The following is a 16,238-nucleotide window of genomic DNA, read 5'->3' as shown; positions in this document are numbered from 1 at the left end:
GGTGTATACTATCCCTGGTGTATACTATCCCTGGTGTATACTATCCCTGGTGTATACTATCCCTGGTGTATACTATCCCTGGTGTATACTATCCCTGGTGTATCCCTGGTGTATCCCTGGTGTATCCCTGGTGTATACTATCCCTGGTGTATACTATCCCTGGTGTATACTATCCCTGGTGTATACTATTCCTGGTGTATACTATCCCTGGTGTATACTATCCCTGGTGTATACTATCCCTGGTGTATACTATCCCTGGTGTATCCCTGGTGTATACTATCCCTGGTGTATACTATCCCTGGTGTATACTATCCCTGGTGTATACTATCCCTGGTGTATACTATCCCTGGTGTATCCCTGGTGTATCCCTGGTGTATACTATCCCTGGTGTATACTATCCCTGGTGTATACTATCCCTGGTGTATCCCTGGTGTATACTATCCCTGGTGTATACTATCCCTGGTGTATACTATCCCTGGTGTATACTCTCCCTGGTGTATACTATCCCTGGTGTATACTATCCCTGGTGTATACTATCCCTGGTGTATACTATCCCTGGTGTATACTATCCCTGGTGTATCCCTGGTGTATACTATCCCTGGTGTATACTATCCCTGGTGTATACTATCCCTGGTGTTTACTATCCCTGGTGTATCCCTGGTGTATCCCTGGTGTATCCCTGGTGTATCCCTGGTGTATACTATCCCTGGTGTATACTATCCCTGGTGTATCCCTGGTGTATACTATCCCTGGTGTATACTATCCCTGGTGTATCCCTGGTGTATACTATCCCTGGTGTATCCCTGGTGTATACTATCCCTGGTGTATACTATGCCTGGTGTATCCCTGGTGTATTCCTGGTGTATACTATCCCTGGTGTATTCCTGGTGTATACTATCCCTGGTGTATACTATCCCTGGTGTATACTATCCCTGGTGTATCCCTGGTGTATACTATCCCTGGTGTATCCCTGGTGTATACTATCCCTGGTGTATACTATCCCTGGTGTATCCCTGGTGTATACTATCCCTGGTGTATACTATCCCTGGTGTATACTATTCCTGGTGTAAACTATCCCTGGTGTATTCCTGGTGTATACTATTCCCTGGTGTATCCCTGGTGTATACTATCCCTGGTGTATACTATCCCTGGTGTATCCCTGGTGTATCCCTGGTGTATACTATCCCTGGTGTATACTATCCCTGGTGTATACTATCCCTGGTGTATCCCTGGTGTATACTATCCCTGGTGTATACTATCCCTGGTGTATACTATCCCTGGTGTATACTATCCCTGGTGTATACTATCCCTGGTGTATCCCTGGTGTATACTATCCCTGGTGTATACTATCCCTGGTGTATCCCTGGTGTATCCCTGGTGTATACTATCCCTGGTGTATACTATCCCTGGTGTATACTATCCCTGGTGTATACTATCCCTGGTGTATACTATCCCTGGTGTATCCCTGGTGTATCCCTGGTGTATACTATCCCTGGTGTATACTATCCCTGGTGTATCCCTGGTGTATCCCTGGTGTATCCCTGGTGTATACTATCCCTGGTGTATACTATCCCTGGTGTATACTATCCCTGGTGTATACTATCCCTGGTGTATCCCTGGTGTATCCCTGGTGTATACTATCCCTGGTGTATACTATCCCTGGTGTATACTATCCCTGGTGTATACTATCCCTGGTGTATACTATCCCTGGTGTATACTATCCCTGGTGTATACTATCCCTGGTGTATCCCTGGTGTATCCCTGGTGTATACTATCCCTGGTGTATACTATCCCTGGTGTATCCCTGGTGTATACTATCCCTGGTGTATACTATCCCTGGTGTATACTATCCCTGGTGTATACTATCCCTGGTGTATCCCTGGTGTATACTATCCCTGGTGTATCCCTGGTGTATACTATCCCTGTTGTATACTATGCCTAGTGTATACTATGCCTGGTGTATTCCTGGAGTATCTACTGTATCTGCCAGCTGTTGGCTGGAGCAAGTGTTCACACTTGCTATATAATAGACATTTCTTTGTGACAAAACCATCTTTAGAGTTGAAAGTGCGCTGGTTATTTCTCATTAATGTATATGTGAATTGAACCACAATAGTTATTTTATGTGCACTACATCATCACTAACATACCTTTATTTGCATCAAGTCAATTGGATGGAAACACATCTCTGGTAAGACAATGCACATGTTTTTATGCACATTTTAAATTATTCACGTGAAAATCTGTCGCCAATTAGATGGAAACCTAGCTTGAGAGAGCATCAAATGTCACATTCATTTGTACTTGTCCACTGTATACATACATTTAGTCAAAGCTGTCTATCGTTTCGGTCACATCTTTGGTCAAGTGGGTCAAACAAAACACCCTAACATCCACAGGGGGTTGTTTGACGATAGAGCCCCCACAGGGGGTTGTTTGATGATAGAGCCCCCACAGGGGGTTGTTTGATGATAGAGCCCCCACTGGGGATGGCTGCAGGGTGAGGTTGGTGAAGAGCAACTGGAGAAACTGGTAGTCAAAATGTCCTTTGATCACATTTAGGTCAAATTCATGCAGTCTAACACTTTTTATCTCATAATGCAACATACTTTGAATGGCAGTTTCCAACTATGGTCAACGACTTGACAAAACTGATCTACTTGAACGCGCCCGTTGAGACAGACACTACGCTAATACGCTACATTACCAAATTATGCTACATTACCAAAAGTATGTGGACACTCGTTCGTCAAACCTGCCTTTTCAGAATCGCATTGATACAGAGATTGTCCCCTCCCTTTTCTGCTATAACAGCCTCCACTCTTCTGGAAAGGCTTTCCACTAAATGTAGGAACATTGCTGCTATAACAGCCTCCTCTCTTCTGGGAAGGCTTTCCACTAGATGTTGGAACATTGCTGCTACAACAGCCTCCACTCTTCTGGGAAGGCTTTCCACTAGATGTAGGAACATGGCTGCTATAACAGCCTCCTCTCTTCTGGGAAGGCTTTTCACTAGATGTTGGAACATTGCTGCTATAACAGCCTCCACTCTTCTAGGAAGGCTTTCCAATAGATGTTGGAACATTGCTGCTAAAACAGCCTCCACTCTTCTGGGAAGGCTTTCCACTAGATGTTGGAACAATGCTGCTAAAACAGCCTCCACTCTTCTGGGAAGGCTTTCCAATAGATGTTGGAACATTGCTACTATAACAGCCTCCACTCTTAGTGGGAAGGCTTTCCACTAGATGTTGGAACATTGCTGCAGTCAATAACAGCCCAACCACTCTTCTGGGAAGGCTTTCCACTAGATGTTGGAACATTGCTGCAGGGACTTGTTTCAATTCATTGTCATCAAGATGCATTAGTGATGATTAGGCCTGGCTCATGAAAAACAGTCGGAGTTCCATTATTTCGTCCCCAAAGGTGTTCTATGATTGGGGTTCCTGGCATCAGAGCTCTGTGCAAGCCAGTCAAGTTCTTCAACACCGATCTGTGACCAACCACTTACTGTATGTATGGACTAGCTTTGTATTGAGCATGGGGCGTTCCTGAAACAGGAAAGGGTATTCCCCAAACTGTTGCCACATTGGAGCAATTTGGAAGCACAGAATCGTCTAGCATGTCATTGTATACTGCATCATTAAGATGTCCCTTCACGTGGAACTAAGGAGCCCGAACCATGGAAAAACAGCCCCAGACCATTATTCCTCTTCCATCCAAACTTTACAATTGGCACTATGTATTCGGGCAGGTGTCCTGGCATCCACCAATGGAGTCCACACCACTGCAGCTGACACTTGGTATTGAGCATGGTGATCTTAGGCTTGGTATTGAGCATGGTGATCTTAGGCTTGGTATTGAGCATGGTGATCTTAGGCTTGGTATTGAGCATGGTGATCTTAGGCTTGGTATTGAGCATGGTGATCTTAGGCTTGGTATTGAGCATGGTGATCTTAGGCTTGGTATTGAGCATGGTGATCTTAGGCTTGGTATTGAGCATGGTGATCTAATGCTTGGTATTGTGCATGGTGATCTAAGGCTTGGCATTGTGCATGGTGATCTTAGGCTTGGTATTGAGCATGGTGATCTAATGCTTGTGTGTGGCTGCTCAGCCATGGAAACCATTTCATTAAACTCCTGACAAACAATTATTGCGCTGATGTTGCTTCCAAAGGCAGTTTTGGTACTGAGTGAGTTTACGAGGATGGATGATTTTTTACACGCTGCCCCGCTCTGTGAGTTTGTGTGGCCTACCACTTTGTGTCTGAGCCGTTGTTTCTCCTAGACGTTTCCACTTCACAATAAAAACACTTATAGTTTACCGGGCAGCTCTAGCAGGGCAGAAATTTGATAAACTGAGTCGTTGGAAAGGTGGCATCCTATGACAGTGCCACGTTGAAAGTCACTGAGCTCTTCAGTAAGGCCATTCCACTGTCAATGTTTCTCTTTGGAGATTGCATGGCTGTGTGCTCGATTTTATACACCTGTCAGCAGGGTTTGGCTGAAGAAAGACAAATTCCACTCATTTGAAGGGATGTCTGAGACACATACTTTTGTATATATGGTGTATCATACTGAAAGACATTGGGAGGTGGGTGAATAGTGATTCACACTGAGACAGAAAGACAGTGGGAGGTGGGTGAATAGTGATTCACACTGAGACAGAAAGACAGTGGGAGGTGGGTGAATAGTGATTCACACTGAGACAGAAAGACAGTGGGAGGTGGGTGAATAGTGATTCACACTGAGACAGAAAGACAGTGGGAGGTGGGTGAATAGTGATTCACACTGAGACAGAAAGACAGTGGTAGGTGGGTGAATAGTGATTCACACTGAGACAGAAAGACAGTGGGAGGTGGGTGAATAGTGATTCACACTGAGACAGAAAGACAGTGGGAGGTGGGTGAATAGTGATTCACACTGAGACAGAAAGACAGTGGGAGGTGGGTGAATGGGGGAGAAGGTGATCTTGAAGAGTAGAGTGAGAGTGCAGAGTGAGGAAGGGGTGAGGAGAGTTATTGGGAAGAGGTAACTTGGTAGGTGTGTTTCTCACCATGTAGGTAATGGCTCCTATCTCCAACAGCACATGCTGTGCTGCTAGATCCACCTCTCCTAGCATACCTAGAGAGATAAAGAAACGAGAGAGAGAGAGATAGAGACAGCTCGTGAGCTAGAGAGAGTGATGCGCACTCCTAGAAAACAAGGGTTATTCGGCTGTCCCTATAGGATTACCCTTTGTGCTTCCAGGTAGAACCCTTTTAGATCCTTTGTGGAAAGGGTTCAACATGGAACTCAAAAGGATTCTACCTGGAACCAAAAGGGGTTCTTCAAAGGGTTCTCCCATGGGGACGGCCGAAGAACCTTTTTAGATTCTATGGTGTGGGGAGAGAGCAGCCTGATGACTAGAAATAGACCTGATGGTAATAGCGCGTATTTTTAAAATCTTCCCCAAACCATAGCCCTAACCTTAACCACTCAGAATGAATGCCTAAGCTGTTAACCTTTGAGTTGTTTCTGTTTTAACCTTGTAAACACACAGAATTAACCCTGTAACCCTGGAGAATTAACCCTGTAACCCACATAATTAACCCTGTAACCACATGGAATTAACCCTGTAACCACACAGAATTAACCCTGTAACCACACAGAATTAACCCTGTAACCATGGAGAATTAACCCTGTAACCATTAGAGAATTAACCCTGTAACCACACAGAATTAACCCTGTAACCATTAGAGAATTAACCCTGTAACCATGGAGAATTAACCCTGTAACCATTAGAGAATTAACCCTGTAACCACACAGAATTAACCCTGTAACCATGGAGAATTAACCCTGTAACCACACAGAATTAACCCTGTAACCACACAGAATTAACCCTGTAACCATGGAGAATTAACCCTGTAACCACACAGAATTAACCCTGTAACCACACAGAATTAACCCTGTAACCATGGAGAATTAACCCTGTAACCACACAGAATTAACCCTGTAACCACACAGAATTAACCCTGTAACCATGGAGAATTAACCCTGTAACCACACAGAATTAACCCTGTAACCACACAGAATTAACCCTGTAACCATGGAGAATTAACCCTGTAACCACACAGAATTAACCCTGTAACCATGGAGAATTAACCCTGTAACCATGGAGAATTAACCCTGTAACCACACAGAATTAACCCTGTAACCACACAGAATTAACCCTGTAACCACACAGAATTAACCCTGTAACCACACAGAATTAACCCTGTAACCACACAGAATTAACCCTGTAACCATGGAGAATTAACCCTGTAACCATAGAGAATTAACCCTGTAACCACACAGAATTAACCCTGTAACCACACAGAATTAACCCTGTAACCATGGAGAATTAACCCTGTAACCACACAGAATTAACCCTGTAACCACACAGAATTAACCCTGTAACCACACAGAATTAACCCTGTAACCATGGAGAATTAACCCTGTAACCACATGGAATTAACCCTGTAACCACACAGAATTAACCCTGTAACCATTAGAGAATTAACCCTGTAACCATGGAGAAGTAACCCTGTAACCACATGGAATTAACCCTGTAACCATGGAGAATTACCCCTGTAACCATATCGAATTAACCCTGTAACCACACGGAATTAACCCTGTAAGCATGGAGAATTAACCCTGTAACCATGGAGAATTAACCCTGTAACCACGTCGAATTAACCCTGTAACCATGGAGAATTAACCCTGTAACCATGGAGAAGTAACCCTGTAACAATGGAGAAGTAACCCTGTAACCATGGAGAATTAACCCTGTAACCATGGAGAATTAACCCTGTAACCACGTGGAAATAACTCTGAATGAATGCATCAAAAATAGATCGAATGGTTTTGAATTCCTATTAGGTACACACACACACACACACACACACACACACACACACACACACACACACACACACACACACACACACACACACACACACACACACACACACACACACACACACACACACACACAGACTGACCAGCGAGGAAGCCTCCTATCTCCCAGACCCACCACTCGAAGCAGACCATCAGGGTACTGGGGATGGCCAGTTGCATGTAGGAACCCCACTCCTGGAGGGCCTCACTGGACCAGCCTGGAGGAGCACCCACACGTCAGTCATCGCTAAATACGTATCTATAGACATCCATAACCACATTTGGCCAGCAGGGGGAGGGACAGAGAGTATGTGTCTGACCTGCCCAGGTGTTCTTGTGGAGGCCTCTCCAACAGATATATAAGTAGAGGAGCAGACTGATGGTGATCTGAGACAGGCTGTTCGCTATAGCAGAGCCTCTACACAACACCAAAACACAGGCACAGTATCAATAAACACACACACAGACACACTCAGAAATTATGACACACAACAACACATTTACAGTAATTGAGAGGAGGAATGGGAGGATAGGAGCAGGAGAGGAAGAAGAGGCTAGGAGCAGGAGAGGATAGGAACAGGAGAGGAAGAAGAGGATAGGAGCAGGAGAGGAAGAGGGGATAGGAGCAGGAGAGGAAGAAGAGGATAGGAGCAGGATAGAGGAAGAATAGGATAGGAGCAGGAGAGGAAGAAGAGGATAGGAGCAGGAGAGGATAGGAACAGGAGAGGAAGAAGAGGATAGGAGAGGAAGGAAGAGGATAGGAGCAGGAGAGGAAGAGAGGGGATAGGAACAGGAGAGGATAGGAACAGGAGAGAGAAGAAGAGGATAGGAACAGGAGAGGAAGAAGAGGATAGGAGCAGGAGAGGAAGAAGAGGATAGGAGCAGGAGAGGAAGAAGAAGAACAGGAGAGGATAGGAGCAGGAGAGGAAGCAGAGGATAGGAGCAGGAGAGGATAGGAACAGGAGAGGAAGAAGAGGATAGGAGCAGAGAGGGGAAAGGAGAGGATAGGGCAGGAGAGAAGAAGAGATAGGAGCAGGAGAGGATAGGAACAGGAGAGGAAGAAGAGGATAGGAGCAGGAGAGGAAGAAGAGGATAGGAGCAGGAGAGGATAGGAACAGGAGAGGATAGGAGCAGGAGAGGGATAGGAGCAGGAGAGGAAGAAGAGGATAGGAGCAGGAGAGGATAGGAGCAGGAGAGGAAGGAGAGGATAGGAGCAGGAGAGGATAGGAGCAGGAGAGGAAGAAGAGGATAGAGCAGGAGAGGGAGAGGATAGGAGTAGGAGAGGAAGAAGAGGAGAGGATAGGAGAGAGGAGAGGAAGGCAGAGAGGATAGGAACAGGAGGAAGAAGAGGATAGGAGCAGGAGAGGAAGAAGAGGATAGGAGCAGGAGAGGAAGAAGAGGTAGGAACAGGAAGGAAGAAGAGGATAGGAGCAGGAGAGGAAGAAGAGGATAGGAGCAGGAGAGGATAGAACAGGAGAGGAAGAAGAGGATAGGAGCAGGAGAGGAAGAAGAGGATAGGAACAGGAGAGGAAGGAGAGGATAGGAGCAGGAGAGGAAGAAGAGGATAGGAGCAGGAGAGGAAGCAGAGATAGGAGCAGGAGAGGATAGGAACAGGAGAGGAAGAAGAGATAGGAGGAGAGGAAGAAGAGGATAGGAGCAGGAGAGGGAAGAGGATAGGAGCAGGAGAGGATAGAACAGGAGAGGAAGAAGAGGATAGGAGCAGGAGAGGAAGAAGAGGATAGGAGCAGGAGAGGAAGAAGAGGATAGGAGCAGGAGGAAGAAGAGGATAGGAGCAGGAGAGGAAGAAGAGGATAGGAGCAGGAGAGGAAGATAGGAGCAGCAGGAGAGGAAGAGAGGATAGGAGCAGGAGAGGAAGAAGAGGATAGGCAGTAGAGGAAGAAGAGGAAGGCAGAGGATAGGAGCAGGAGAGGAGAGGATAGGAGCAGTAGAGGAAGAAGAGGATAGTAGCATGAGAGGATAGAGCAGGAGAGGAGAGGAAGAGGAAGAAGAGGATAGGAGCAGGAGAGGATAGGAGCAGGAGAGGAGGATAGGAGCAGGAGGGGTAGGAGATGATAGTAGCAGGAGAGGATAGGAGCAGGAGAGGAAGAACAGGATAGGAGCAGGAGGGGAAGGAGATGATAGGAGCAGGAGAGGATAGGAGCAGAAGAGGATAGGAGCAGAAGAGGATAGGAGCAGGAGAGGAAGGAGAGGATAGGAGCAGTAGAGGATAGGAGCAGGAGAGGATAGGAGTAGGAGAGGAAGAAGAGGATAGGAGCAGGAGAGGATAGGAGCAGGAGAGGATAGGAGTAGGAGAGGAAGAAGAGGATAGGAGCAGGAGAGGATAGGAGCGAAGAGAGGAAGCTAGGGCAGTACATGACTCCCATCTCCAGGCTGAAGAGCAGGATGTAGTTCACAGCCAGGTTAATGAGGTTAGCTGCTGCTGCTGTGTACATCTGAGGTAGGATGATCCCCTGGGAGACACAGTCAAATCAAATCCATTTGTATTTGTCACATGCGCTGAATACAACAGCTGTAGACCTTACAGTGAAATGCTAACTTACAAGCCCTTTAACCAACAATGCAGTTTAAAGAAAAATAAGGTGGGACAATGCAAATAGTCCGGGTAGCCATTTGAGTAGCTGTTCAGGAGTCTTATGGTTTGGAGGTAGAAGCTGTTAAGAAGCCTTTTTGTCCTAGACTTGGCACTCCGGTACTGCTTGCCATGCGGTAGCAGAGAGAACAGTCTATGACTGGGGTGGCTGGAGTCTTTGACCATTTTTAGGGCCATCCTCTGACACTGGTATAGACGTCCTGGATGGCAGGAAGCTTGTCCCCAGTGATGTACTGGGCCGTATGCATTAACCTGTTTAGTGCCTTGCGGTCGGAGACCGAGCAGTTTCCATACTGGTGGTGCAGCTGTAGAACCCCATCCCAAATCTGATCAGTCACCTGAGGGGGAAGAGGCTTTGTTGTTCCCTCTTCATGACTGTATTGGTGTGTTTGGACCATGATAGTTTGTTGGTGATGTGGACACCAGGGAACTTGAAGCTCTCAACCTACTCCACTGCAGGAGGGGACTGAGCAGGCCCCTGTGTTGAGGATCAGCGTAGCAGATGTGTCGTTACCTAACCTTACCACCTGGGGGCGGCCAGTCGGGTAGTCCAGGATCCAGTTGCAGAGGGAAGTGCTTAGTCCCAGGGTCCTAAGCTTAGTGATGAGTTTGGTGCTTAGTGATGAGCATGGCTCTGTCTAGTATGGTGTTGAATGCTGAGCTGTAGTCAATGAATAGCATTCTCACATAGGTTTCCTTTTGTCCAAGTTGGAAACGGCAGTGTTGAGTGTCACAGAGATTGCATAATATGTGGATCTGTTGGGGCGGTATTCAAATTGGAGTGGGTCTTGATGTTTCTGGGATAATGGTTTTGATGTGAGCCATGACCGGCCTTTCAAAGCAGTTCATGGCTACAGACGTGAGTGCTACGGGTCGCTAGTCATTTAGGCCGGTTACAATTAGTGTTCTTGGGCACAGAGACTATGGTGGTCTGCTTGAAATATGTTGGTATTACAGACTCATTCAGGGACAGGTTGAAAATGTCAATGAAGACACTTGCCAACTGGTCAGCGCATGTTTGGACTACACGTCCTGGTAATCCGTCTGGCCCAGCGGCCTTGTGAATTTTGACCTGGCGGCAGGCTGGCCTAGTGGTTAGAGCGTTGGACTAGTAACCGGAAGGTTGCAAGTTCAAACCCCTGAGCTGACAAGGTACAAATCTGTCATTCTGCCCCTGAACAGGCAGTTAACCCACTGTTCCCAGGCCGTCATTGAAAATAAGAATGTGTTCTTAACTGACTTGCCTGGTTAAATAAAGTTAAAATAAAAAAATAAAAAAATTAGTCTTACTGACATTGGCTACAGAGAGACTGATCACACAGTCGCCCGGAACAGCTGATGCTCCCATGCATGCTTCAGTGTTGCTTACCTCGAAGCGAGCATAGAAGTAATTTAGCTCATCTTGTAGGCTGTTGTAACTGGGCAGCTCGCGGCTGTGCTTCCCTTTGTAGTCTGTAATAGTTTGCAAGTCCTGCCACATAAGACATGGAGCCGGTGTAGTACGATTCAGTCTTAGTCCTGTATTGACACTTTGCCTGTTTAATGGTTCGTCGGAGGGCGTAGCAGGATTTCTTTTAAGCATCCCGCTCCTTGAAAGCTCTACCCCTTTGCACAGTGCAGATGTTGCCTGTAATTCATGACTTCTGGTTGTTGTATGTACGTCACTTTTGGGAGCAATGTCATCTATGCACTTATTGATGAAGCCAGTGACTGTTGTGGTATACTCCTCAATACCATTGGAAGAATCCCGGAACATATTCCAGTCTGTGCTAGCAAAACAGTTCTGTATTTTAGCATTTGCGTCATCTGAACACTTCTGGTGCTTCCTGCTTTAGTTTTTGTTTGTAAGCAAGATTCAGGAATATATAATTACTGTAATTCTCTGTGTGTGGTGTAAAAGTGGTCTAGAGTTTTTTTTCCCTCTGGTTGCACATTTAACATGCTGGTAGAAAAGAGGTCAAATAGATTTAAGCTCTCCTGCATTAAAGTCTCTGACCACTAGGAGCACCGCCTCTGGATGAGCGTTTTCCTGTTTGCTTATGGCGGAATACAGCTCATTGAGTGTGGTCTTAGTGTGGTCTACAACTTATCATGAGATACTCTACCTCATGATAGAGTACCAGCTGTTGTTTACAAATATACACAGACCGCCAGCCCTTGTCTTACCAGAGGCAGCAGTTCTATCTTGCAAATGCAGCGAAAACCCCGCCGGCAGTTTGTTATCCATGTGGTCGTTTAGCGAACGACTCAGTGAAACAGAAGATATTTAACGTCCCGTCGGTAGGATATTCGTGACCGCAGTTCGTCCATTTTGTTATCCAACGATGGTACGTTGGGTAATAAGACTGATGGTAGAGGCAGATTACCCACTCGCCGTTGGATCCCGATAAATCTGTCTCTCCTTCATGAGAATGACAGGGATTTGGGCCTTGTATGGTGTCTGAAGTAGATCCTTTGCTTCCAATTCATTAAAGAAAACATCTTTGTCTAGTACGAGGTGAGTAATTGCTGTTCGGATATCCAGAAACTCTTTCGGTCAAGCTCTTTTCGGTAGCAGAAACATTATGGATTAATAAATTACAAATAATGCAAAAAATCACACACAGTAGCACACACAACACACACACACACACACACACAATACACAATACCTGGTTCTGTAGGTAAGTTGTTTGCAACTGGTGCAGGAACATAGCCTGTGAAAGGAGGAGAGGGGTGGAAGAGTAATGATGTCAGTCGTTTAGAATTACCCAGACAAAGCAGTCAGACCCCAGACGGAACACTCAGGCCCCAGACCGAACACTCAGACTCCAGACGGAACACTCAGACCCCAGACGGATCAGTCAGACCCCAGAAGGAACACTCAGACCCCAGACGGAACACTCAGACCCCAGACGGATCAGTCAGACCCCAGAAGGAACACTCAGACCCCAGACGGAACACTCAGACCCCAGACGGAGCACTCAGAGACCAGATGGAACACTCAGACCCCAGATGGATCACTCAGAGCCCAGAGGGAACACTCAGACCCCAGACGGAACACTCAGACCCCAGACGGAACACTCAGACCCCAGACGGAACACCCAGTCTAAACCACAGTCCTCTGTCCCCACCCAAGCTCTATCTCAGTCCTCTGTCCCCACCCAGGCTCTATCTCAGTCCTCTGTCCCCACCCAGGCTCTATCTCAGTCCTCTGTTACATTACATTACATTTAAGTCATTTAGCAGACGCTCTTATCTGTTCCCACCCAGGCTCTATCTCAGTTCTCTTTTCCCACCCAGGCTCTGTCTATACTGGTCTCTGTCCTAACCCAGGCTCTATCTCAGTCCTCTGTCCCCACCCAGGCTCTAGCTCAGTCCTCTGTCCCCACCCGGGCTCTAGCTCAGTCCTCTGTCCCCACCCAGGCTCTATTTTGGTATTCTTTCTATATTGTCCTTTAGCCCAACCCAGGGTCTATTTCAGGCCTCTTTCCACACCAAGGCTCTGTCTAAACTGTCCTCCGTCCCCACCCCAGCTATATCTAGACTGTCCTCTGTCCCCACCCCAGCTCTATCTAGACTGTCCTCTGTCCCCACTTATATCTAGACTGTCCTCTGTCCCCACCCCAGCTCTATCTAGACTGTCCTCTGTCCCCACTTATATCTAAACTGTCCTCTGTCCCCACCCCAGCTCTATCTAGACTGTCCTCTGTCCCCACCCCAGCTCTATCTAGACTATCCTCTGTCCCCATCCCAGCTCTATCTAGACTGTCCTCTGTCCCCATCCCAGATCTGTCTCGACTGTCCTCTGTCCCCACCCCAGATCTGTCTAGACTGTCCTCTGTCCCCATCCCAGATCTGTCTAGACTGTCCTCTGTCCGCTGTCCCCACCCCAGATCTGTCTAGACTGTCCTCTGTCCCCATCCCAGATCTGTCTAGACTGTCCTCTTTCCTCTGTCCCCACCCCAGATCTGTCTAGACTGTCCTCTGTCCCCATCCCAGATCTGTCTAGACTGTCCTCTGTCCCCACCCCAGATCTGTCTAGACTGTCCTCTGTCCCCATCCCAGATCTGTCTAGACTGTCCTCTGTCCTCTGTCCCCATCCCAGATCTGTCTAGACTGTCCTCTGTCCTCTGTCCCCATCCCAGATCTGTTTAGACTGTCCTCTGTCCTCTGTCCCCACCCCAGATCTGTCTAGACTGTCCTCTGTCCTCTGTCCCCACCCCAGATCTGTCTAGACTGTCCTCTGTCCCCATCCCAGATCTGTCTAGACTGTCCTCTGTCCTCTGTCCCCATCCCAGATCTGTCTAGACTGTCCTCTGTCCTCTGTCCCCATCCCAGATCTGTCTAGACTGTCCTCTGTCCTCTGTCCCCACCCCAGATCTGTCTAGACTGTCCTCTGTCCCCATCCCAGATCTGTCTAGACTGTCCTCTGTCCTCTGTCCCCATCCCAGATCTGTCTAGACTGTCCTCTGTCCTCTGTCCCCATCCCAGATCTGTTTAGACTGTCCTCTGTCCTCTGTCCCCACCCCAGATCTGTCTAGACTGTCCTCTGTCCCCACCCCAGATCTGTCTAGACTGTCCTCTGTCCCCATCCCAGATCTGTCTAGAGTGGCTTGCCAAAGTATTCATACCCCCCCCCCTCCCACTTGGCATTTTTCCTATTTTGTTGACTTACAACCTGGAATTAAAATAGATTATTCTAGATATATATATAGATTTGGGGGTGTTTTGTATCATTTGATTTACACAACATGCCTAGCACTTTGAATATGCATTTGTTTTTAATTGTGAAACAAATAAGAAATAAGACAAAAAACAGAACTTGAGTGTGCATAACTATTCACCCCCCCAAAGTCAATACTTTGTAGAGACACCTTTAGCAGCAATTACAGCTTCAAGTCTCTTGGGGTATGTCTCTATAAGCTTGACACATCTAACCACTGGGAGTTTTGCCCATTCTTCAAGGCAAAACTGCTCCAGCTCCTTCAAGTTGAATGGGTTCCACTGGTGTTCAGCAATCTTTAAATCATACCACAGATTCTCAACTGGATTGAGGTCTGGGCTTTGACTAGGGCATTCCATGACATTTAAATGAAATGCCTTTTTCCTTGATGGACAAAAAACTTGCGTTTAGTCTCATCTGACCAGAGAACCTTGTTCCATATGTTTGGGGAGTCTCCCACCTGCTTTTTGGAGAACACCAAACGTGTTTGCTTATTTTTTTCTTTAAGCAGTGGCTTTTTTCTGGCCACTCTTCTGTAAAGCCCAGCTCTGTGGAGTGTACGGCTTAAAGTGGTCCTATGGACAGATACTCCAATCTCCACTGTGGAGCTTTGCAGCTCCTTCAGGGTTATCTTTGGTCTCTTTGTTGCCTCTGATTAATGCCCTCCTTGCCTGGTCCCTTTGGTGGGCGGCCCTCTCTTGGCAGGTTTGTTGTGCTGCCATATTCTTTCCATTTTTTAATAATGGACTTAATGGTGCTTGTGGGATGTTCAAAGATTCTGATATTTTTTATAACCCAACCCTGATCTGTACTTCTCCACAACTTTGTCCCTGACCTGTTTGGAGAGCTCCTTGTTCTTCATGGTGCCGCTTGCTGAGTGGTGGGGCCTTTCAGAACAGGTGTATATATATACACTGAGATCATGTGACACTTAAATAAAGTCCATCTGTGTGCAATCTAACTAATAATGTGACTTCTGAAGGTAATTGGTTGCACCAGACCTGTTTGTAGAGCTCCTTGGTCTTCATGGTGCCCCTTGCTTAGTGGTGTTGCAGACTCTGGGGCCTTTCAGAACAGGTGAAAATATACTGAGATCATGTGACAGATCATGTGACACTTAGATTGCACACAGGTGGACATTATTAGTTAAATAATGTGACGTCTGAGGGTAATTGGTTGCACCAGATCTTATCTAGGGGCTTCATAGTAAAGGGGTGAAAACATATGCACCACTTTTACTTTTATTGTTTTATTTTTTTTAAACAGATTATTTTTCCCATTTCACTTCACCAGTTTAAACTATTTTGTGTCCATTACATTACATCCAAATAAAAGTCAATTTAATTTACAGGGTAATGCAACAAAATATAAAGAACGCCAAGGGGGATGAATACTTTTGCAAGGCACTGTAGACTGTCCTCTGTCCCCACTTATATCTAGACTGTCCTCTGTCCCCACGTATATCTATACTGTCCTCTGTCCCCACTTATATCTAGACTGTCCTCTGTCCCCACGTATATCTAGACTGTCCTCTGTCCCCACTTATATCTAGACTGTCCTCTGTCCCCACTTATATCTAGACTGTCCTCTGTCCCCACTTATATCTAGACTGTCCTCTGTCCCCACGTATATCTAGACTGTCCTCTGTCCCCACATATATCTAGACTGTCCTCTGACCCCACATATATGTAGACTGTCCTCTGTCCCCACTTATATCTAGACTGTCCTCTGTCCCCACTTATATCTATAATGTCCTCTGTCCCCACCCAGGCTCTATCGCTATCCTCTGTCCCCACTAAGGCTCTATCAAGTCTGTCCTCTGTCCCCGCCCAGGCTCTATCTCTATCCTCTGTCCCCACACAGGCTCTATCTCTATCCTCTGTCCCCACCCAGGCTCTATCTCTATCCTCTGTCCCCACACAGGCTCTATCTCTATCCTCTGTCCCCACCCAGGCTCTATCTCTATCCTCTGTCCCCACACAGGCTCTATCTCTATCCTCTGTCCCC

At 46.7% G+C, this 16,238-nt stretch overlaps 1 protein-coding gene across 2 annotated transcripts in view; it reads right to left on the bottom strand.

Annotated features, from left to right (window-relative positions):
• The window catches only part of LOC135532177 (multidrug and toxin extrusion protein 1-like), a 64,881-nt gene that overhangs the window by 35,145 nt on the left and 13,498 nt on the right, over window positions 1-16,238 (bottom strand). Inside the window, exons 6-10 of one of the 2 annotated variants that reach the window (XM_064959791.1) lie at window positions 12,178-12,222; window positions 9,289-9,386; window positions 7,236-7,333; window positions 7,052-7,133; window positions 5,054-5,121 (exon numbers count right to left, since the gene is read on the bottom strand). In XM_064959791.1, the coding sequence (XP_064815863.1) occupies window positions 5,054-5,121; window positions 7,052-7,133; window positions 7,236-7,333; window positions 9,289-9,386; window positions 12,178-12,222 (391 nt within the window). Of the gene's footprint in view, window positions 1-5,053; window positions 5,122-7,019; window positions 7,134-7,235; window positions 7,334-9,288; window positions 9,387-12,177; window positions 12,223-16,238 lie in introns of both variants that reach the window. The other variant, XM_064959790.1, reaches the window with a different exon arrangement.

This window comes from Oncorhynchus masou, unplaced genomic scaffold (assembly GCF_036934945.1).
Source record: "Oncorhynchus masou masou isolate Uvic2021 unplaced genomic scaffold, UVic_Omas_1.1 unplaced_scaffold_1757, whole genome shotgun sequence".
Classification (NCBI taxonomy): domain Eukaryota; kingdom Metazoa; phylum Chordata; class Actinopteri; order Salmoniformes; family Salmonidae; genus Oncorhynchus; species Oncorhynchus masou.
Note: the sequence above shows the minus strand (reverse complement) of the source record. Positions and strands in the feature narration are given on the sequence as shown.